Genomic DNA, 22,873 nt, shown 5'->3' with positions numbered 1-22,873 from the left:
TTTTTTTTTTAAATGTGTTTACACTTAGCAAACACATTCAGCTGAAGAAAAAATTGACAGTGTCTTCACCGGACTTTTCTAAGTTTTATCTTCCCAAAGAATAATATCCCGCTCTTCACAATCACGCCATATTCATGCCATCAGTTTTATGTACCTATATTTGTGAGCAACTATTTTTAAGGATAAAGCACATGAAGGGTAAAATTACAACCAAAATATTCAGAATTCTTTGAGAATTGCTACTACATTCATCGAAACAGATATTGATGCATCATTTTATCAAAAACAGTGTCAAATATTATACAATATAATCCAACCTAAACCACACCATGCAAATCACCCAACCCTTGGCCACCAAGACCTCTTCCTCCCCAAAAGTCCAAAACAAAATATTTCCCAGCGTCCAATCAAATCAACTCCATTAACCTGTATCTTTTAGTGTCTTTACAATTCTTCAGGATTCTTTAAACTCTTAATAAAGTGACATCCTCCTCTTCGTCTTTTAACCCTCAAAAAAATATCACATAGAGAGCACACATAGTGCGTTATCTATGCCATACCATATAAATTAAACTAAAATACACTCACAAAAAGTGCTAAAAGCATGCACAAATTCCACCACATGTCCTTCCACATGTGATATCCATAATTCCTACTCTTACACTCTAAATATGAATAACTTACTCAAATGTATTCCCAACTAGAGCGTTCTTGCTTCCAAATCACTCCTTCTGAATAATCGTTCCTTCCAGAATTTAAATCCCATATAGTGTAGTAATATCAACAATTATTATCGTGCCACTCTGTGCTCCCGCGATAACAAACCAATGACCACCAATGCATGAGACAATAAGAAAATCCACCACTTTCCAAACCATGCACCTTACCAAAATAGTAAAGCAAACACAGCTTTTCACAAATAGACTGCTCCGTAGCCAATATCGCTCTTGTTGTTCCGTCACAATGTCCATATGTATAGATCAAAACAGAATAGACACCATCGCGTAATATGTCAAAAAACTTCTAATTTATTAGATGAAAAGCGCTTACAAAGTCCTTTGACAAAGTCATAATGATGAAACGCATCAGGAAATGACATCAGATGCCAGCCGTAAGTTGCGTGGCCGCCATTTTTGATGAGGTCCGGTCCACATTGTTTGAAATAACTCTGATGTACATCACAACCATGTAAGCGCATTTCATCTAATAAATTAGAAGGTTTTTGACATATTACGCCATATGGATATGTGGAAGGACACGTGGTGGAATTTTTGCATGCTTTGAGCACTTTTTGTGAGTGTATTTTAGTTTGATCTATATAGTATGTCATAGGTAATGCTCTATGTGCGCTCTCTATGTGATATTTCTTTGAGGGTTAAAAGAAGAAGAGGAGGATGTCACTTTATTAAGAATTTAAAGAATGTAAAGAATCCTGAAGAACTGTAAAGACATTGAAGGATACACATTGATGGAGTTGATTTGATTGGACGCTGGGAAATATTTTGTTTTAGTGTCAAATATTGCATAGTTTTATGTGCCCGCTTTTATTTTCAGAATAAAAAATAGGTCAAAGAAAATTAGGTTTTATTACTTATATAGGTACGTTATCTATATTATGGATCCTTAACATGTGATCTGCCTGATATTTTCTGCTCATTGGCTATCCTTATTGTTAGTGTGTTTATTGTGCAGTCCAGTCTGACAGTCCCCCCTTGCACTGATAGGAGAGGAGAGAGAGCTGCCTCTGTTCCACCTCCTCCTCCCGCTCCTCCCTCTGCTCCTGTGAATGCCCCGCCCACACTACTTGGGCAAGAAGTTTGATGCCCAGGCAGAAGAGGAAAGGAACAGCCTGCTGATTCACTGTGAGTGAAGTCTTTCCCTCCCTTTTCTCTCCTGCCTCCTAGTGAGTACTGTATTGTAAGAGGGTCTCCTTTCCCTTTCCTTTCCCTTTTTTCTCTTTTCCTTTCCTTCCTTTTTTTTCTCTTTTCTTTTCCTTTCCTTCCTTTTTCTTCTCTTTTCTTTTCTTTTCCTTTCTTTTTTTTCTCTTTTCTTTTTCTTTCCTTCCTTTTTTTCTCTTTTCTTTTCCTTTCCTTCCTTTTTTTTCTCTTTTCTTTTCCTTTCCTTCCTTTTTTTTCTCTTTTCTTTTCCTTTCCTTTCTTTTTTTTTTTCTCTTTTCTTTACCTTCCTTTTCTTTCTCTTTTCTTTTCCTTCTCCTTCCTTTTCTTTCTCTTTTCTTTCCTTTCCTTTCCTTCCTTTTGTTCTCTCTTTTCTTTTCCTTTCCTTCCTTTTTTTTTCTCTTTTCTTTTCCTTTCCTTCCTTTTGTTTTCCTTTCCTTCCTCTTTAGATCCCTAATATCTCACCCCCACCCAATGGGGATCCTAAAAAAAAATATAAAAAAAATATTTAAAAAAAAACTAAATAAACTACTGACACCAGTGGTGATACCAGGATCACAAAGGTTGCACTTGCAACCGGGCTTTGGCATTCCATCCACTGGTCTCGGAAGGGAAGTGCCCTGGCAAGGGGTCAGTGGGCCCTTCATGGTTTTTTGCACCAGGGCCCTGAAGGGTCTAGTTACACCACTGCTTGTCAATAAATAATATAGAGGTTGGAGAAATAGTGATGATGCAATGCTAAGCAGGGAAAAAACTTCACAACAACATATAGCAACTTTACAAAAAGTTAAAATAGAGGGTGAGCAGTTAAATAGCAGATTAGATTTAATATTGCAAATGTAAAGTAATACACTTTGGAGCTAAGAATATGGAAGCAAATTACACATTACAGAGAGAACCTCTGTAGCAATCGAGGATGGAAAAGGATCTGGAGGTCCTAGCACATCACTGATGAAGCAACAGCATGCAATACCTAGCTGCAGCAAGCAAGGTCAGCAATCTGTTAGCATGCATTACAAAAGAGTATTTACTCAAGAGATAACACTATAATTCTACCACTTTACAAAACTCTGGTTCATCCACATCTTGAGCATGCCATCCAGTTCTCAGGAAGGATGTGTTGGAACTAGAGAGAGTCCAATGAAGGGCAAAAAAAGCTATTTAGGGGATTGGAGAACCTCAATTTTGAGGAACAGCTTAATGTCGATGGGGAAGAGATGTTTAAGAGGAGATATGATACACATCTTTGAAGGGTGACTGGAATAGAGAGAAAAACTTTTTAACCTAGGGTCCCTAAAGAAGACACATGACCACACAATGAAGTTGGACGAGAGGTGATTCAACCTTAAACTGCGTAAGATGTTCTTTACTGTTAGAGCAGTACAGTAGATGCACATGTTTTTTCTAGGTTAGTGACAAATAAAGTTACGACAGCCCTGGAGTCTGTGCCTTCAAAAACAAGTTGAAGATTGTGGTTCCCATATTCTAGCCCAGACCAGCTTCTTTTAGACTGGATGTAACTCTAATAAACTATCGCACATTGAACAAATGGATTTCATCATCTGACTTTAAAGTCCATTCCAGAATCTAATTTATTGTTACTGTAGTATACAAATTCTATTAAGACTGAAACAGATTCTTACTGGGTTTTTTTTTCAACAAAAGATGGATTTCAGCAATGCAGCTCTTATTAAGAACAGAGCGGCCTGTGTGGATAGATTTACAATGAGTGTAAATAAATGAATGCAAGCTGGTTAAAATGAACCACGACAACACTTTTGTAACTCTGTCTGCATTTATGAGACCAGCCATACGGCTTATTATCTGCTTGTAAAAATTTATTTCTGCTAAATATATCTTCTTTGCTTGTAAAGAAATGCTATTCAATAGGGCTCAAGTTGATTTAGTAGTTATAAAAAACCATGCTCATGGAAGCAGACAAAAGCAGCCCTTTACAATGTTATCATCAGAGAGCATTCAGCATCTAAATTTGTTTAGTCGGCTTTGCCATATATGTGTATGCAGGTCTTTGCCTTAGCTGCTTAGTGATGAATGCTTAGTTGCAGCCTAAAGTTGTAGAATAAATGCTGGGGAGACCAACACTCAGTGAATATTAGGCCAGGACTGGTTTTGGCTTTCTTCGTATACAATAGCTTCTGTGTCTAATAGCTGGACTGAGCTTTAGTAGGCAACCTCAAGTGTACCTGTAGATCAAAAGAGTCACGCTTATCCTATTAGAGGATAATGAGAGCTTACCAAGAGTATTTACTTTTCCCATCCATTGCCTGGAAACAGGTAGGGGTGAGTGGAGCGATTTTGGCAGAATTTAATTAAGCAGGCCATAGATGATGCAATTTTCTTTGGTTGCAGGAAAGAAAATCCCTTGATTCCCCCACCAACACAGTTACTGTTGATAATAGAATCCCTCCCATGGAGCTATTGTGTTCTACCAGTGGGGAGCTGTCCCTGCCAGGAGAAAACAATGACTACTTCTAGCTATGGCTCATGAAAGTTGGCCAAAGCAAAAGTCAGCATGCTGATAGTTTGGACAATCATATCCTTTCTCTCCGCAGGCGGATTTGTATCAGAAATCTCTGTGTATAGATGCCACTGACTGGTATGTTCCTTCTACCCCCAGGCTGGCATAAAGAAGGCAATGTGGTAGTGCTTATACCAACTTTATCCTTGATGATTACTAGTGTAGCAGCACATTCATAGCAACTGCAGAATAGTAATTAAGGTGCAAAGGGCATAGACAATCCAATAGTGATTAAGGGTGACACTGAGAAAATGAGAACAAGTTTTATCAAGTATATGCTACCTTTGCTGATTTCTTTGTAAATACAGTATATAGGCACACTGACTATCATTCTGATCCAGGCTTTTCTCATTTCTATGTAGAGAGCCGCTTACCTGGAACAAGTATGTGGTTGGGAATTCTGCTTTTTTAAACCTCACTGTGTGCATTCTTGTTCCAGACCGGTAGCTCATAAGCTAATGATGGCAGGATGAGGATGACAGTTCTGAACTAGATAAATGTTCTTAAGTCCCCAGGACTGCACTGAGATGGAATAAGTGACAGTTCATATTATTGACTCGCAGGGGCTATGAAACTTTGGTTATGTTTACAATGCTTAAAACGTGAAAGATAAGGCATGACAAAAATCCCTATATTGCAGTTATTAGAACCCCTCCTCCAACCTGGTGTTTTAAATCCCAATTCCAGCTAAAACTAATTTTTCCATCTATCCATCCCTCTCTCCCACCTCCCAATTATCCCCCCACTTATCCTCTCACTCCCTTCTACTTGCCAGTTCTGTTATCTCTATTTTCAATGCGGGGTTATTATAATGAAAGCCCAATATTGATGGACCCCTATCAATCGCCCTGTGATGACGTCATCCTCTTCTGGAACCTGACAGAAACCAGCCTCTGGACATCCCATAGGATGTGCCCATGTCTTGCAAACTCTGGCGTGGGTACCTGAAGAACAGTCCAAGCAGGAAATTACCAGAATAGGAGAAGACTTGGGGTTGCAGTGGCATATGTTAAGGTAAGTAAAGAAGAGCATTTAGGCAGAGAATTTTTTTTTTTAATCCATCAGAAAGAGAGGGGTCGGTGGGATGTGAAATATATACTGAAGTGGGGCTTTAATGTTAAATGTTTCAGTTGTCTGTTACTATGGAGAGACAATCACAACATTGGAAAGAAAAAATAGCACCGTAGACCTTGTTATGAAGAGGCCACTTTCACTTGATTAAAATGTCTCCTAAACTTAATTGTAAGGAAATTTGCAGCTGTACAGAAAAACCTTTCAACTGTTCCAACAGTCTCCCATTGCCGTTGGCACCTATTTTTCAAAAGTATCTGCACAGACTTCAGTGTAAAACATTGGTTCATAAAGGGAATGTATAATTTTTTGTATGTTTTCTTTTTTTCTTTTACAGAATTAAATATATATTTTTAAAACATTTTTTCATTTTAATAATTATTACTATTATTATTAGATGCCAGCAACTCCAATCCGAGTCCTAGTGACTTGATGAATAAGAGCTCTAAAAAGAAGTTCGGCTTTGTGCTAGTCTGGTGAGATCCTCTAGTGTCATCCCACCGCTGTAGTCAATGTGCCCAACCACCTAGTAATCGGTCTTCCTCTTTATCTGGTCCCTCTGATCTTCCCAAATATTATTTCCTTCTCCAGTGATCTTTCTTCTTACAGTGTGACCCAAATATGACAGTCGCAACTTTATCATTTGGGCTTCTAGTGACATAGCCGGTTTGAACTCTTCCAAAATCGATCTGTTAGTTCTATGGGCTATCTATGGCACACATACAATTCTTCATAAAAACAATTCCATATTAATATTTCATATTCACATTTCCAGACATCTAGGTGGAGCTACTTTTCACCTGTTTACAAGGCTAATCTTACTTTACTAAGAAACAAAAATCTGTTATTTACCCAGCTCTGTAATTTAAAGGCAAACTCTATGAATACTATGACTTTAATAGTTTGTTTGCCCCAAGCTGGTTCAAAACTAATTATTTCCTTCATTAACAGATGCAGTGCCTGTCAGTGCTGCTTATAAACTGTATATAGAATCATCTACATACAATATACAGTGCTGTATTCTGGCAAGTGGTATGGGGACTTCTCATCCCACTCCTGAAATAAAATTAAGTTAGGCTGAGAGCTGTTCAACCATTCACAGGAAGCTTTGTATTTTCAATATTGAGTTGGCCCACCCTTTGCAGCTATAACAACTTCAACTCTTCTGGGAAGACTGTCCACAAGGTTTAGAAGTGTGTCTATGGGAATGTTTGACCATTCTTCCAGAAGCACATTTGTGAGGTCAGGCACTGATGATGGACGAGAAGCCCCGACTTGAAGTCTCTGCTCTAATTCATCCCAAAGGTGTTCTATCGGGTTGAAGTCAGGACTCTGTGCAGGCCAGTCAAGTTCCTCCACCCGAAACTTGCTCATCCATGTCTTTATGGACCTTGCTTTGTGCACTGGTGTACAGTCATGTTGGAACAGGAAGGGACCATCCCCAAACTGTTCCCACAAAGTTGGGAGCATGAAATTGTGCAAAATGTCTTGGCATGCTGACACCTTATGAGTTCCCTTCACTGGAACTAAGGGGCCAAGCCCAACCCCTGAAAAACAACCCCACACCATAATCCCCCCTCCACAAACTTTACACTTGACACAATGCAGTCAGGCAAGTACCATTTTCCTGGCAACCACCGCCAAACCCAGACATGTCCATCTGATTGCCAAATAGAGAAGCATGATTCGTCAGTCCATAGAATACGTCTCCACTGCTCTAGAATCTAGTGGCGGTGTGCTTTACACCACGGCATTCAACGCTTTGCATTTCACTTGGTGATGTAAGGCTTGGATGCAGCTACTTGGCCATGAAAACCCATTCCATGCAGCTCTCTACACACTGTTGTGCTAATCTGAAGGCCACACAAAGTTTGGAGTTCTTTAGCTATTGACTATGAAGACAGTAGGTGACTTCTGCACACTGCGCACTTCAGCATGCACTGACCCCGCTCTGTCATTTTTTGTGGCTGAGTTGCTGTTGTTCCCAGTTGCTTCCACTTTGTTATATTACCACTAACAGTTGACTGTGAAATATTTAGTAGCAAGGACATGGATGGACTTATTGCACAGGTGGCAACTTATCACAGTAACACACTTGAATTCACTCAGCTCCTGAGAGCGACTCATTCTTTTACAAATGTTTGTAGAAGCAGTCTGCATGCCTAGGTGCTTGATTTTATACTCCTCTGGCCATGGAGGTGATTGGAACACCTGAATTCAATGATTTGGAGGGGTGACCCAATACTTTTGGCAATATAGTGTGTGTGTGTGTATATATATATATATATATATATATATATATATATATATCTCTATACTGTTTATATATAAAGAACTATAGGCTATATGGGGTCCGATTTTGACAGTGCCTAAATAAACTTATAAGGAGCTTCAGTATTTCTATTGATGATGGGGGAAAAAGCATGTGGAAAACAGGAAACATATGAACGTAAAGTAAAATTGACCTATAGCCGCGATAATTTCCCTTTAAAAGAATCTGGTTCTCTCTAATTTTCAGCACTGTTAATTGGATGCTGTTGTTACATTTACAACATGTTATAAAAGGACAGATAAGCTTCTATTGTAAGCAGAGCAGAGTGAAAAATGTCTATCAATGGCAGGGTAGACTGTATACACACAAAGCATCAACATGATTTAGGTATCACTGCTCAGCTCATGAGAAGAGACTGAAAGTCCCGCAGAACCTAAGCCACCTGTTAGCAGCAACACACCATCTATGAGAACATCGTTTTGCAGATTTGAACATTTATTTTGAAATTATGTGCTTTGCACCCGACACACAGGATTGGACCATGTTTTAGAGTTTAGGCATACATTCAAGGTGAGGCTTATTTGTTCCTATATTACTGATACATGTTATGATGGCACATAGCTACTTTACTAGCTATTTAGTAACAGTTTAATTATAGGAAATAAGTATTTAGTAAGAGTTTAATAAGAGGAAACAATCTTAATCAGGCAAATTCAAGATAGGAGTGCTGTGACCCACAGCAATAATCAACCAATTTTCTAATTGAAATATCTGGTTACTATGATTTTTTGCACTTTGCAAGTCACTATTGCTGTTTGCTTGGCTCATTTCATGTGTTGAAATCATATCACTATGTACAAAATAGTTATTTAAAACAAGACGTCTACACTTGATGATGTAAACATGCAGATAATGCTATTTTATCATTTTCAGTTGTTACTGTTGCACAATTTTATTGTTATGAAAATGTGTTTAGTAATATTTTTTCACAATGAAAATATACAGTATTTTTTTGTGTGAAATGACTGTTTTCCACAAATGCTTTCAAATGGAAAAAAAAGATTTTTTTTTTTCATAACATGATTTGTATTTAGCACTGTGAGAGCTGATTTTTCTGGGAGCTGTCCAGTGCTGAAAAAGTACTTCTAGTCAAGATACATTTAAAAGGTTTCCCTACCCATTCCCAATCCCAAACATGCTTCTCTTCTGGCTTTGCTGTCTTTTTTATATTGGGTCTTATCAACTTCTTTCATTGGGTCATCGATGAGACAAAAATCCACATTAGTTTTGCTGGGCAGATATTTGCAATCCACGTGGCATTGAATAAACTAATAAAGTTGACCCCTGCTAGTTAATCTAGTGACTTCTGGTTAGCAAGGTGATCTGGCTTTTATTTAATTGCAGGCAGCACAGAGGATGATGGGTTGGGATTCCACACCCTATGATTTAATAGCCCTAACAAGGAAGTGCGTATTTATTAAGTGTTTCCCATAATTTCTTTTGCCCTTTTATAGTTCAATATTTTATTGAAAGCAGCAGTAGTACAATATTATAGAAAATAGTAAAAAGTGTAACAAGTTGTTACACAAATGGAATATAAGGTACAGTGGTAGTGTGTGGAAAAACTAAGCAGAATATTATCATAGCAGGTAGGTATGATGACAAGAGGTCCCTCTGGTACAGCTCCCTATGTGAAAAGATAGGTCATTACCATTGTCACCCATCTGATATGCATAACATCAATCCATATGGAGTCCGAGGAGAGTTAGGAAATGTAACGTCATCCACTGATATGGGTGTCATGAGAACAACATGGGGAGGGGATATGGGAAAGGGATCAAATCAATTACTAAACATCAGAGAATGTGGCCATAGAAGTGGCTGGGTAGTGAAGGACATGTACATCTGAAAAGAAAAAATGAGACCAAAAATTTAAAGTAAGAAAGAAGAGAAATAAAAAGGAGGAAAGAAGAGGGTCAACCTAGGACTCGCTAAGGAACAGATAGGTACTAAATCCATGGGTCCAACGTTTTATCAATTTTTGCTGTATTATTATGAAGGATACAGATAAGTTTGTCGTTAACCATGATCCAGTTCAGTTTGTTCTTAACATAATCAAGTGCCAACAGCAGTTGTCTCCAGTATTTTGCAATAGTGATCCTTGCTGCTAGAAGCAAATATAGGATCAGTTTTGCAGATTTTTTTGAACCCTCTGTGGGTAATTTCTGAAATATGGCTACCTCTGGGGATTCGCAATTATTCACCCCCATCACCAGGTGGATGAAATTAAACATCCAAATCCAAAATCTAGATATCTTCTGCCTTTTTAAACTAAAGTGCAGCACAGTGGCTAAGTGGTTAGCACTTCCACCTAGCAGCCCTAGGGTTATTGGTTCAGATCCCAAGCACTACCTGCCTGGAATTTGCATGTTCTCCCTGTGCCTGTGTGAGTTTCCTCCCACACTCCGAAGTTATGCTGGTAGGTTTATTGGCTCCTGTCTAAATTGTCCCTAGTATGTGTATGTATGACTGTGTGTCTTAGATTGTAAGCTCCTTGAGGGCAGGGACTGATATGTACAATATACGTGTAAAAGCACTGTGTAAATTGATGGTGCTATATAAGTACCTGTAATAAATAAAGTGAGATCTTCCTTGAATACTGTACATATATGCTATCCTCCTCCTTATCGGACGCCCTGTGAGGTCTGAAGGGTTCCCTTATTAGTTCACCACGCAGAACCTCTGCTCATCATAGACTGGCCTGATTGACTAGGAGTTCTGTTTTAGGAGAAACGTTCCACATTTTTCTACCTCTTACACACATTTGTTGTTAAATTGTGAGCTGATAGGTACAAATACAGTATGTGGCAGGAATCATAGGGAAGTCTGTCTAGGAGGAACACAGCAAACCTGATAAAGGTTCTTACTCTTCTAACTTTTATCAAATTATTCAGGTATGGCTTTCTACATTTTTTTATTTTATTTTTTATAAATTACTTATCTTGTAGCATGACTGTATTTGCTTTTTGGACCTAATCACACCTGTGCCCAACACAATCAGGCAATGCACTTGCCTTGCAACACAATGTATGTACAGAAAATACATACTTTGGGTATCAGATTGCCCCTAAAATGTAATCTGTAGCATGTGCAGGGGGGCTAAATCCACCAGCTGCAAAGTCAAGAGCTATAAAGCCAGAGATTATGCCAAGCTGGTATTGGCTGGAAGCATGCTTACATTCTAGAAGAATTCTAGGGAAAGAAGCTTACCTGCTGAATGTTACAGCTACAGATGGCAAGGTGGGTTTGGCAGAATCAAAGAAAGGCATCAGCGTACACTCGCCCCTACTCTGCATAGCACAATGCTAACCTTCTTCCCACTGGAAGTTAGGTGTCATAAGGTAAACCTCTGACACCCTTTGAAAAAACTTGCATCTTTGTTGCTTAAGGCTGCTGATGGGGAATCTGGTATAGTGGTTGTAGAGGTGGAAAGGCAGGATCTGGATGGAGGAGGTAGACTGAGGCCCTTTTCTTGCCAACGGCTAGCATTTAAGTGCTGCTCCAGAAGAGCTGTATTTTGGGAAGTCGTATGACTACTCATAAATGTGGTACCGAAATGACCAATGGTATTGCCACATTTGATACACTTTAGGCAGAGACTGCACATGACAAAGGTGCAGTCTCCAATACATGGGATAAAAAAGGCCCACACAGCTTAGCCCTGGAGAGCAGATCAGGGGATAACAATGCCTTGGACCCCAGAGTTCTTCCATTCAGAAGAACAGGACAACTGCTTGTTGTGCCACTCCCTCACTTTCCTCCTCAGCTATATAGGGCTGTATTTGCATCTCAAGGAGCCTATAGTTAGAGAATCTTGAAGCCCCCCCCCCCCCCCAAAAAAAAGACAGTAAGACCGACTGCAGGGTTCACCCTCACATCAGAGTTCTCCTTTACATCATAGTCCACTCCTGCTGGAAGTTGCAGTTCCTCATGGCTTCATTTACGGTCTGTTGTCCGGAGCCCAAGATGGCGCTGTCCTAGATGAAGTTGGTGGTGGGGTGTGTGCAATATGGGGAAGGGGAGACTCGGACAGTGCGGGTGATGGAGGTAAGTCAGAGCATTGTACTGGGTAATAGTTTAAAAAAAACTAATACAGACGGGTACCCCTCTAGGAAGGGTGCCTGTAGGCACATGCCTGCGGTACCTATTGGGAAATCCACCCCTGCAGCTATATCCTGCCCTGAGTTCAGTTGGAGTGTTATTAGACAACAGTTTGGATACCAAACCAATGCACCAAATGTCCACTTTCAGAAAACGCACCAAAACTGCCTGGTCTGCTAGAACTCTAGATCTAAGTTCAGGTAACCGGCATGAAAACTGTGAGTACACTGTGCTTCACCTGAGCTGTGGGGAAACCGCAGCAGATCAGTGTGAAAGGGGCCATAATCTTTAATATATATAAGCCTGCAGTCACAGCTGAGCAGAGCGTAAGCAAAAAGTATTCCTGGGGATTTTGAAGCATTGTTTTCAGGTATTTTATAGGCACATTTTAGGCATTTTACGTGTGTCTTTGTGTGTGTATCAAGCTTCAGGAACTTGTTTTCTGGGCTGGGCAAGGGAAGGAGAGTTCTTTAGGTGCAAAAAATGTGTATCGCTTGTTTACAGGTGCTCCCACCAAAGTCTATAAGGGCCAAAAATGCCAGAATAGAAAAAAAAAAAAAAAAGCTCATACTTTTGTGAGTGTAGAGTGTAGGGCGACTGAGTGTACATGTGTGAACAAGGACAATTAGGAGAATGGGATTCTGCATGTTGAGCATAGTCAGGCATAGGGAAACAAGCAGAAGAATGTTCAAATGTGAATGGGGCTTATTCTTCATCTTCATCTTCCTCCTTTCACTTCACCTTCTTTTTCTCCTTCTTTTTGAAAGGCTTTTAGGAGGAAGCATTGTATGATATAAAATTAAACATAATGATTACAGCTATATACATCCACTATCAATGTGGAAAATGAATTTTAGAATAGCCATGTACTGTACATGATGCAACAGACATCAGCATCACTTTTGTAGAATATAATGCAACCACTTTAAGGGTCTGCATTAGTCAAAAACACTCTCAGACATAATATAAAGGTTCCTAAAATGTGAAATAGAGAAAATAATGTATTCATGCACTTAAATAATTCCAGTCGCAACCTAATTAGTCTTAAAAAATGTCCTCTCTCCCATCCTAAAACCAATGCTGACTAACCTGTGTAAAAAAGATGTATATACAGTACTTACCTATTCTCAGCATGCTCTGGTCACTTGATCTCCTGTGTCAGCCAATGGCTGCTGCAGTGGAGAGAGCACTCAACAACAGCTGTGTATGCCTGGGAGTGGTGACGTCAGTCATAGGCTCTCATATCCCTCCCTCCTCTCCCCTGCAGCTGCCTCAGCTGGATCGCATGACTGGACCACAGCAGGCTGAAAATAAGTACAGTAAGTACTGTATATACATCTTTTTTTAAACAGATTAGTCAGAATAGGTGTTAGGAGGGGAGAAGGTACATTTTTAAGACTAGGTAGGTTGAGATGGAATTCTACTTTAAAGGTAACCTGTGCTAAGAGAAAAATGGGGCTACCATTGCTGTCCTTCTGAAAATCCTTATTTCCTCGAAATCATCTCTGGCATCAGTAAATAAGTAAAAGAAAACAAGGGTTTGTAAAAACGGGCTTTTGTTCCCTTCTGTGTCTATGGATGCAGGCAGTGGGGCTCAGGAGTGAGTCCAAATGAGTGTCCCAATAGGAAGCTGCTTCCTCTGGGGGCACTGAATGAAGAGGAGGAGCTAGGAGCGGCAGTGGCGGACTCGAGAAGAGGAAGATCAGGGATTCTCTGTGCAAAACCAATGCACAGAGCAGGTAAATATGACATGTTTAATATTGTAACCGCTTCACCGCCGCCCTATAGCAGATATACTGCAGCAGGAGTGCGCAAAATCACGTATATATACGTGATTTCGCATTTCCGGGTAGGGGGCGTGCATGCCCTACCCGCGCCACCGGCTGTCAATCACTGGGTCCCAGCCGGTGATTCCCTGCTGGCGCCCGGTGATTACCAAGGATCTCCGATGGGGATTAGGGCTTCTTTGTTTACCAACAGTCCTCCTCCCTGTCGGCTCGGACACACTGCTCTGGATGGCTCTGCACAGCATAGCCATCCAGAGCAGTGTGCTTACAGTGAAGCACACTGACATGGCCCCCTAGTAAAACACTCCCAGCACACAGTTAACCCATTGATCGCCCCTCGTGTTGACCCCTTCCTGCCCAGTGCCATTAGTACAGTGTCAGTGCTTTTTTTTTTAGCACTGATCACTGTATTGGTGTCACTGGGGATGTCAGTGACATCAAGTTAGTTCCCCCCAGTGTCAGAATGCCCGCCGCAGTCCCGCTATAAGTCGCTGATCGCCGCCATTACAAAAAAAATTCCAGCATATACACCGCCATTTGTAAATGCTATAACTTTCACGTAAACCAATTCATTTACACGTATTGGGATTTTTTTAGCAAAGACATGTAGTAGAATACATTTTGGCCTAAAGTTATGATGAAATTTGATTTTTAAAATTTTTTTACTGGACATGTTTAATAGCAAAAAGTATAAAAAATATTGTTTTTTTTTTCTCAAAATTGCATGCGATCAAATACCACCGAAAGAAAACTCAATTCGTGGGAAAAAAAGGACGTAAATTTCATTTGGGTGCAGCATTGCATGACCGCGCAATTGTCAATTGTTAGAAAGGGGGGCAAATCCTCAGGAGGACAAGTGGTTAATTAAAAAAAAAGCTTTACAACCACTTTAAGGAATTATACTTCAAATTATACTTTCAAGAGGAAAGAACAGACACAAAACTGTACATAGACTTTTACATATTTATATTGAATATCATGTTCTGCTAGGAGTTAATTTTATGAACACGTACTGTATATATTAATTTTCTATAGCCTTGCTTATTTTGCAGTATGAGCCAAGAAAGGCAGGTGAGCTTGTCATAAAAACAAAAAAACACACACAAAAAAAAGCATCTGCTTATACAATTTCTATGCTGTGTCATTACAGGTGTCTTATTAAGGACTTTGAGAAGAGGCCATCAGTCATCCATCTACTGGAGCATCCATTCATCAGACAGGCACACGGCAAAGATATGGCCTTACAGAAACAGCTGGCTAAACTCATTGCCACCCAACAGCAGTCTGGTTCCATAGCAAAAACCAGGTATACCTGCCTTCAAAATAAAAGCTTTGCTGTTCTGTACTATCTGGAGTACTCTAGTATATACACAGAATGTGTGTATACAGTATATTGTATATGTTGTGCATAAATATATATATATAGATATATCTATAGATATTATATTTTGTAGTTAATTAAAACTGACTACAAAACAATGCTGTAAAAGGTTAGGCACATTAATGGTAAAGATTGCTACAGATAAAATAGATTGCCTTTACTTTCACATTAAGTATGGCAGAATGATAACACAGTAGTTAACAAGTATGTAGGCTTTATCCAAGCTACACCACATGGTTGAACCCATGGCTGAGATCCTACCATTAAACAGGGCTCTCCAGGCCATCCTCTGAACTCTTTAAGCATGCAAGCCCTGGCACGCCTGTCTGTCTGCCATACATGTGCATGGAGCTGGTTTGGGAATATTACACACCATCCCTTGATCAAATTCCATAAAAACTCCCAAACCCCTGGAGCACACTTCATGCAGGCCAATGGTGGGCCCATATGTTTTGCTGCTGCATGTGTACACACCCACCTGGATGTCTTTACAGTTTAAGAGGGGGAGCCATAAAAAAATATGGCTCAACCGCCTGATTTTAACGCCCTTTAACCACAAGTGTAATTGAACCCTTAGTCCACAATGAGCTTCTGCCAGCCTCAAGAAGTGACTCAGCATCATCTTCAGTTCAGTGAACAAACTGCAGCAAAGCACCTGGTGACAAGCTTAATTCCACCATTTTTTTCTTAGTTGTGGATAGCTTAGGGGAGGCTCTGTCCATTTTGTTTTTACTGCGGAGGCTTTGCTTGGAAATTTCACCAAATCTGTTGTTGAGACAGAAAATGAAGAGAAAACTAAACATATAGGGCAGGGGTCTCCAAACTTTCTAAACAAAGGACCAGTTTACTGTTCTTCAGATATTGGGGGGGGGGGGGGCAGTCTGTGGCCATTGGGAGTTGAAATTGTCCTGGTGTCAGTGGGAGATAACAATGTATCCTTGGTATTATGGGGAGGACCAGTGCCCCATTGCTGGTGTCAGTAGGAGGAATAGTGCCCTATCGGTGTCAGTTTGAGTGCCCTGTTGTTGGTGTCAGTGGGAGATAACAATGTATTCTTGGTATTAGGGGGAGGAACAGTGCCCCATTGCTGGTGTTAGTAGCAGGTATAGTGCCCTACCGTTGGTGTCAGTTTGAGTGACCTGTTGTTGGCGTCAGTGAGAGAAATAGGGCCCCATTGCTGGTGTCAATGGGCCCCATTGCTGATGTCAGTAGCAGAAATTATGCCTCATTGTTGGTGTCAGTGGGAGGACTAGTGTCTTGTATTAGTGGGAGGAAAAGTGCCTCAAGGGCCAGATAAAGGCAAGCAAAGGGCCACATCCCGCCCCCGGGCCACAGTTTGGAGACCACTGACATAGGGGTTATTTACTAAAACTGGAGAGTGCAAAATCTGGTGCAGCTCTTCTGTATAGAAACCAATCAGCTTCCAGGATATAGTGTCAAAGCTTAACTGAACAGGCTGACGTTAGAAGCTAATTAGTTTCTATGTACAGCTGCACCAAATTTTGCACTCTCAAATTTTAGAAAATAATCCCAATACTGTCACCTGAACAAAAATAGAAAGGACCTCTCCCAAAAGGGACACTTGTTGCAGTGACAGCTGTCAAAGGTGGATTTCCTTTCACATCCTGTTGTTTCTCCAAGACAGGAAGTAAATAGAAATTTGTCCAATGGGGACACAGATAGCAATAAATCCAGAGTTACTAACATTTCCAAAATCAAAAAAAGCTATTGTGACTAGTGTTGTACCTTAAAGCTGAAATCCAAGCTAAACAAACTTTTCCTGAACACGATATGCATTTTACTTGAATACCCCCCCCCCCCCCAATCCAGGATGAAAAGACTCCTGTACTTTGCCTCCATGCAGGAGCTTCCTGTGATAAAGACCAGTCACTGCTGCTCTCTCTCCTTGTGCAGGATGCAGGTCTTGTATCTACCCCTCTTTAGTTTTCTGCAGGCAGTCAGTAGTGGGTGGAGCCTGCTGGGTCCCTTCTATAGCTCTGCTCCCTGTATAGGTTATATGCAGCACAGTGATGATGTCAATACTACTTTTACCAGGTAATAAATAGGTTTGCAAAGGAATGTGGTACACACAAAGTAAATTTATATCCATTGTGGCTATTGATGAAGACATTTAAATCAAAGTTTGTGTGCCTGGTATTCAATTTTAAATATGATATTTGATATTTGTGTGTGTTGCAAGTATGATGGAAGTCTCCGTTAGGCTTCATTCACACCATGTGCATACAAACAGATGGAAAAAATGCTCAGATTTAACCAGCATATATTTAAGGGCTTGTTCACACCATGTGCAAAGATGTACATATTTCTAACATAGGTCTCTGTAAGGGCACAAAGGAAACAATGGTTCTCTTTCTGCCCTGTTCCCACCATAACACTGCCATCATGTGCGCAGAAAATGTATGCACACGATACCAGTGTTGTGGTGTGAACAGGGCACATAGAGCCCTTGCAGAAACAGCTGCAGAAAAACTCACCTCTCTGCACATGGTGTGAACGAGGCAAGCGGTATTAAACGCAAAACCAAAAATGTTAGGCTTTTTTCCCCTCTGTTTTCACCTGGGGATCTGGCCAGCAACACACCTTTTGTATTAGGCTGGGTGTACACCTATACAGTTTGCGTTTGATCCGTTTCTGCAGTGCTTTTTGTGGTGCATTTTGCATTTTTGCACATGTGTTTTTGATGCATTTGCGTTTTTATTTTATTTTTTTGGCCAACTTGTTGCTGGGCAGATTAAAAATGCAAAGTGCATCAAAAACGATTCAACGAAGCATCAAAAATGCACACAGAACGCAGCACTTGCATTTTATGTGTGGTTCCATTGAAGTCTATTGGAGTAAAAATGCAAATTGCTGCGGGATAAAAGTCCCTGACCCTTTCCAAAAAAATGCACCTGCAAAAACTGCATAGATCAGGAAATCAGGAATGCACTGCATTACAACAAAACACAAGATGCATAAAAAAATGCACAGGTGTGAACCTGGCCTCAGGGTGTCCCCACTCTGGATGAAGATGCACAAAGGCAATTAGTGACAGCAGTATTGTTCATCTGGGGGAAGAGAGTGTTAGATGCATTAGCAGATTTAGATACACTAACAAATTGGAGCTGATATAAGCAATTACAGCAACAGTTTTTTTTATCCCCTTAAGTATTACAAAGTAAAAGTATTAAATAAATAAATGCTGATTTGAAAACACCCTGTCAGTGGTAAATGGTTTGTCTCAACACTCTAACTGTTACATCTGTAGGACAGCTTGTTCTGTTGAAAAACAAATTGTTGGATCACCAGGTGAAAATAACCAAAAGCGAGACAAAAAAAACCCCCAAAACTAATGCAGCCACCATATCTAAGATATAGTAAGCTGCAATATACTAAATGTTTGCTTTTGGCTTTAACTCTAAATGGGTTCTAATAACTGCTTACAGAGGGACACATTTACTAAGATTTCTAGACTAGAAATGTTTTACATTTATTAAAGACTTGTTTCTATGTGATGTGTTTACAGTACAGTTCTAAATGGAAAATGCTATTGTAGCAGCTGCTGTTCTGCCTTTTCCCAGAGGGTGGCAGAGGTTCCCTTCTATGAAGAGTTTTAGGTATTTTTCTCCTGTTTTGCTCATTTGCACGGCTGAGCAGCTTGACACCACTAAATACTGTAACATGACGGAGACGTAACCTGGGTGGACTTCACCGCCTGTCCATTGACTCATATAATTATACGTTGCATGGGTTAGTCATACAATTAACGTTTTCTCTAAATTGCGCGCCTGTGTTCCTGAATACATTTACAAGAGGGAAATGAGCAGTGGAAACTATGATTCAGAACTATTTTTGTTTAACACTTTCTTAAGATAATATAGAGAAAAATATAGAGAAAAGCTGGGGGCACGCTGCTCCAGTTTTTGCATATTCCTTTGAATCAGCCAAAATTTGAACCACAGGGGGCCTTGCCACACCGTTTGACAAACTTCAATTGAGAAATCAAATAAGCCAAGCAGAAAAAAGTCAGCCTAACATTGATTTAATTCGATCAGGTGCATTCACTGTTCAGTTATACTGACAGCTGCAGGTGCCGACTGTCAAAATACAATAGCCTGCAGTGGGCTGTTTAGTGTGGATGGGGGCATCTATGGATTTTTCTTAAAGAATATGTAAAGCCAACATTTCATATTCCTGATATGTGTCTGTTGTACCATGTACTTGTATGAAAAAAAACCTGTTCTCTTTGTATTGCTTCCTTTGTATTAAATCCCTGGAGTTCCTACCAGTCCCTCTGCTTTCCTATTAAAAACTGACCACATTAGGCAGGAGAGCACAGCATGGTCAGTTTTCAAGGTGTGCTGGGGACCCAGCCTGTTTCCTCCAATGATCAGACTTCTGCTAACAAGGAGCTGCCCATTACTCTTTGGGAATGCAGGGACTGTACGAACATAGCCACAGGTCCTAATTTGACCTGCCTGTGTTTTGGGCCATTCACCTGCACCTACACGTCTGTGAAATTAGGACCTATGGCTGTGTTTGTACAGCCACTGCATCCCAATAACATAACATAGAATGGCTATATAACATAGAATAACACAGTTCCAGCTACATTTAAAAAAAAAATTGATTCACACTGGCCTTGCAAATAAGCCCCAAGCCCTCACAGATTTTTAATTATTATTTATTATGTATATTTATTATGTACAGTATATTTATTATTTATATTTTATATATTTATTCTTTTTATATATATATATATATATATATATATATATATAATTTATTTTTTATTATTATTATATTATGTATAGTTAGTATTTATTATACTCAATACAGTTTTATCTTTTAGATTTAGCAGGAATTGCGTATGCTATGTTGTGTTTGTGTCTGCTAAAATTGGTTATTGTGTTTTGTTTGCGAAAATACAATTTTAATATTAGTGGGGGAGGGGGTGGTAGGTTGGTAGGCTGTATGGGGCCTTGTGATTTCTAACAGCAGCCCTGTCTGTCTGGGCTATGTGTGTTTGTATATATATATATATATATATATATATATATATTAGTATTTGCTGGACAAATATACACATACTTTGGCATGTAAAACAACTTTCACATTTTCAACTGTATATTAAGCCGTCTGCCTGGAGTTCAGCTAAGCTCAACTGCAGGTAAAATGAAAATTGTTCACGTTCCTTACCTTCTTACCCAAATCTAACCCATCTTGTAAGGCTATTTTTCTGTCTTACCTGGTGAAGAAAGTTATACTCACCTACAACACTATCTGGGTCCCCCACCGGTGCCATTTTCTGCCAATCCAGGTGTGAAGGTTGGCCCTTGCTGCCCTGGTCCCCTATTGCCCCTCTTGACTGACATCATTCCTCTTTTGGATCCTGCAAGTGCCCACCATTGGCCAGCCAATAGGAAGTGTCTACATCAAGAAGGCAGTGATGTGGAATCTGAAGAAGGACCCTGCCAGAAGAAACAAAAGGAAGGATTAAAACCCAAAAAGCAGTGAATGTAGGTTTTAGGTAAGTATATTTAAATTTTTTTCCCCACAACAGTTTAAACTTAGAGCAGTGAGGTTACTTTAATGGAGAAGCATAGAGGAGCCATTTTAGAAAAAAGACAAAAACATTATAAAAAAATCAATTTAACCTGCTTTTAACAAAAATAGTAGCTCTGTGTTGTTGAGTTACAACCAAAATGCTATATATTCATCTGTCAGTTGTGCTGCCACAAATGCTAATTTTGTATGACATTAAACTGTATGTTCTGCCCTTGCCTTCTCTCCCCTTTCCAAATTTACATATATGACATCAGGCCTGTGAATACCAGTGCCCAGGACGGTGCTGCAATAGTGTGTAATGTATTTTGCTTTTAGATATTTTCTTCCCTGGCTGCAGCCTGGCCTCATTATCATATCGCAAGATGCAGCACTTGATTGAAGCAGTGAAGCAGACATGCATGTGGCTATTTGTCAAGCCAGAGAAAAGGGCACCAGAAGCTAGAGTCACTTAATGGAAATTCTGCTTGTGTTTCTTACTAATGGCCTTACTGTCATTTTTCACACATAGTTTTGTGCTCAGTGTGTCACTAAATTATAGGCGACTTCCATCCATACAAATGTGTTTGCTATACATTAACAGCTGTTTACCTTTTTAAGGTAATTTGAAAAATATACTCCAGTTGAACAAGCAAAATACTTTTATAATTGCGTCATTTTTCACCCTGAGAGTACAATTTGCTGCTCTGCTCTATTCTGTCTTACTCTATTCCATGGTATGCTATATTGATGCTACACAAGTTGACCCACAAATTGTTTTAGAATAACAGTAAAATGGGTTTGATGTGAGTCATGTGTTTAACTTTTCATGTCCATATACAGACCCAGAATGGCAACGTAGCAAATCTGGCATTTGCCAAGAGGCCAGTCTGCCAGGGAGCTTGTTCATACTAAATGCACTTGAAGTTGAAACTACATTTATTAAAGTATAAGTGTAGACAGATATAAAACACTTGAATAATTTAGTCTATTCACGTATTTATTAAAACATACTTAAAGGGTGACTTCACTTTTGTTGGAAAAAATAACAAACAAAAAAGCATAAAATAGCGTATAGCGTATACAATTGTGACACATATCTCAAGTGCATGCTGTATGCGATCTGCAAAATAGGCAACCCAACATTCATGTTGCTGAAGCCATGGGAATGGTACTCACCTATCTAATGGGTAACTGTAAAAAAATATTAATACTGAAGTTTTCCTTGTTTCGTCACCTCTTCCCTAGCAACCATGCTAATTGGGCAATGAAGGAAACAGGGACCCTGACTCATCTTTGCTATCCTAGCCTGCGTATTGCTGTGCTCGTCGAACAGTAAGGTTGTTGTAGTATAAAATAGAATGACTTACGATTATGATATGCATATTTTACATTTACATTTTTAACAAAAGCGAAGTGTTCCTTTAAGTGAAATCCCAATACACTGCAGATTTTATGCAATACATGTGTTTGCATTTCATCTAATTAAAAGTGTTTATAAAATGAACTGTATAAATTAAAATAAACTAGATTTGATTTTTGCCCAAAGCTTTTTTCTTTAGCAAGGGTAATCTTGACTTAATTCTAGGATACATGTATATTGAAAATAGCTCCCGGTTAAGTAAACAAGAGAGTTAAAACGCCTAAATGCGTAAGCACTTATGTAATGCCGCAATGCTGAAATTAGTAGCAGATAATAATAATATAAAGAGGAATTTTCCACTTACCCTTAAAAAAGGACTTTCATGGTCTATGTGTGTAATAAAGGAGGAACATATATATAGTTCACTCTTCAGAGGTCCGCCTAATCAATAATAATTTTTTTTTTTTTATAATAAATTTTTATTTGGCTTTACCCGTATATATTACAACAACAAAAAAACAAAATTGGGCAGTGAGAAGCTACACAATTTCACAGAATAGGTGCTGCGTTAAAGTTTAATAAAGAGAAAAAAGGAAAGATTGAAAAATTCCTAACAATCCTACTAGTTCCACAAAATAATAATTTTAGAGTATCCAAAAAAAAGGTTAAACATAATAATATCTTAGGTTACAGTTCTGAACCAGTCAGACCAGGGTTTCCAAGCTTTGTCAAATTTGGTAATTCTATCGTTTAGGTAAGCTAAAGATTTCTCATAGATGAAGTGGGTCTGGACTAGATCAATGACTTCTTTTAAAGAAGATAAATAATTATCTTAAAACGTGACAGGAGTATAACCAGCG

At 39.4% G+C, this 22,873-nt stretch overlaps 1 protein-coding gene across 1 annotated transcript in view; it reads left to right on the top strand.

Moving 5' to 3' along the window:
- MYO3B (myosin IIIB) overlaps positions 1-22,873 on the top strand; it is a 463,809-nt gene that overhangs the window by 150,223 nt on the left and 290,713 nt on the right. Inside the window, exon 8 of the mRNA XM_089690537.1 lies at positions 14,876-15,031. Within this exon, the coding sequence (XP_089546663.1) occupies positions 14,876-15,031 (156 nt within the window). The remainder of the gene's footprint in view (positions 1-14,875; positions 15,032-22,873) is intronic.

Source organism: Staurois parvus, unplaced genomic scaffold (genome assembly GCF_062004578.1).
Source record: "Staurois parvus isolate SC_StPar_1 unplaced genomic scaffold, SC_StPar_1.0 ptg000530l, whole genome shotgun sequence".
Lineage (NCBI taxonomy): Eukaryota > Metazoa > Chordata > Amphibia > Anura > Ranidae > Staurois > Staurois parvus.
The sequence above is the reverse complement of the archived record's forward strand: the minus strand, read 5'-3'. Positions and strand labels throughout refer to the sequence as shown.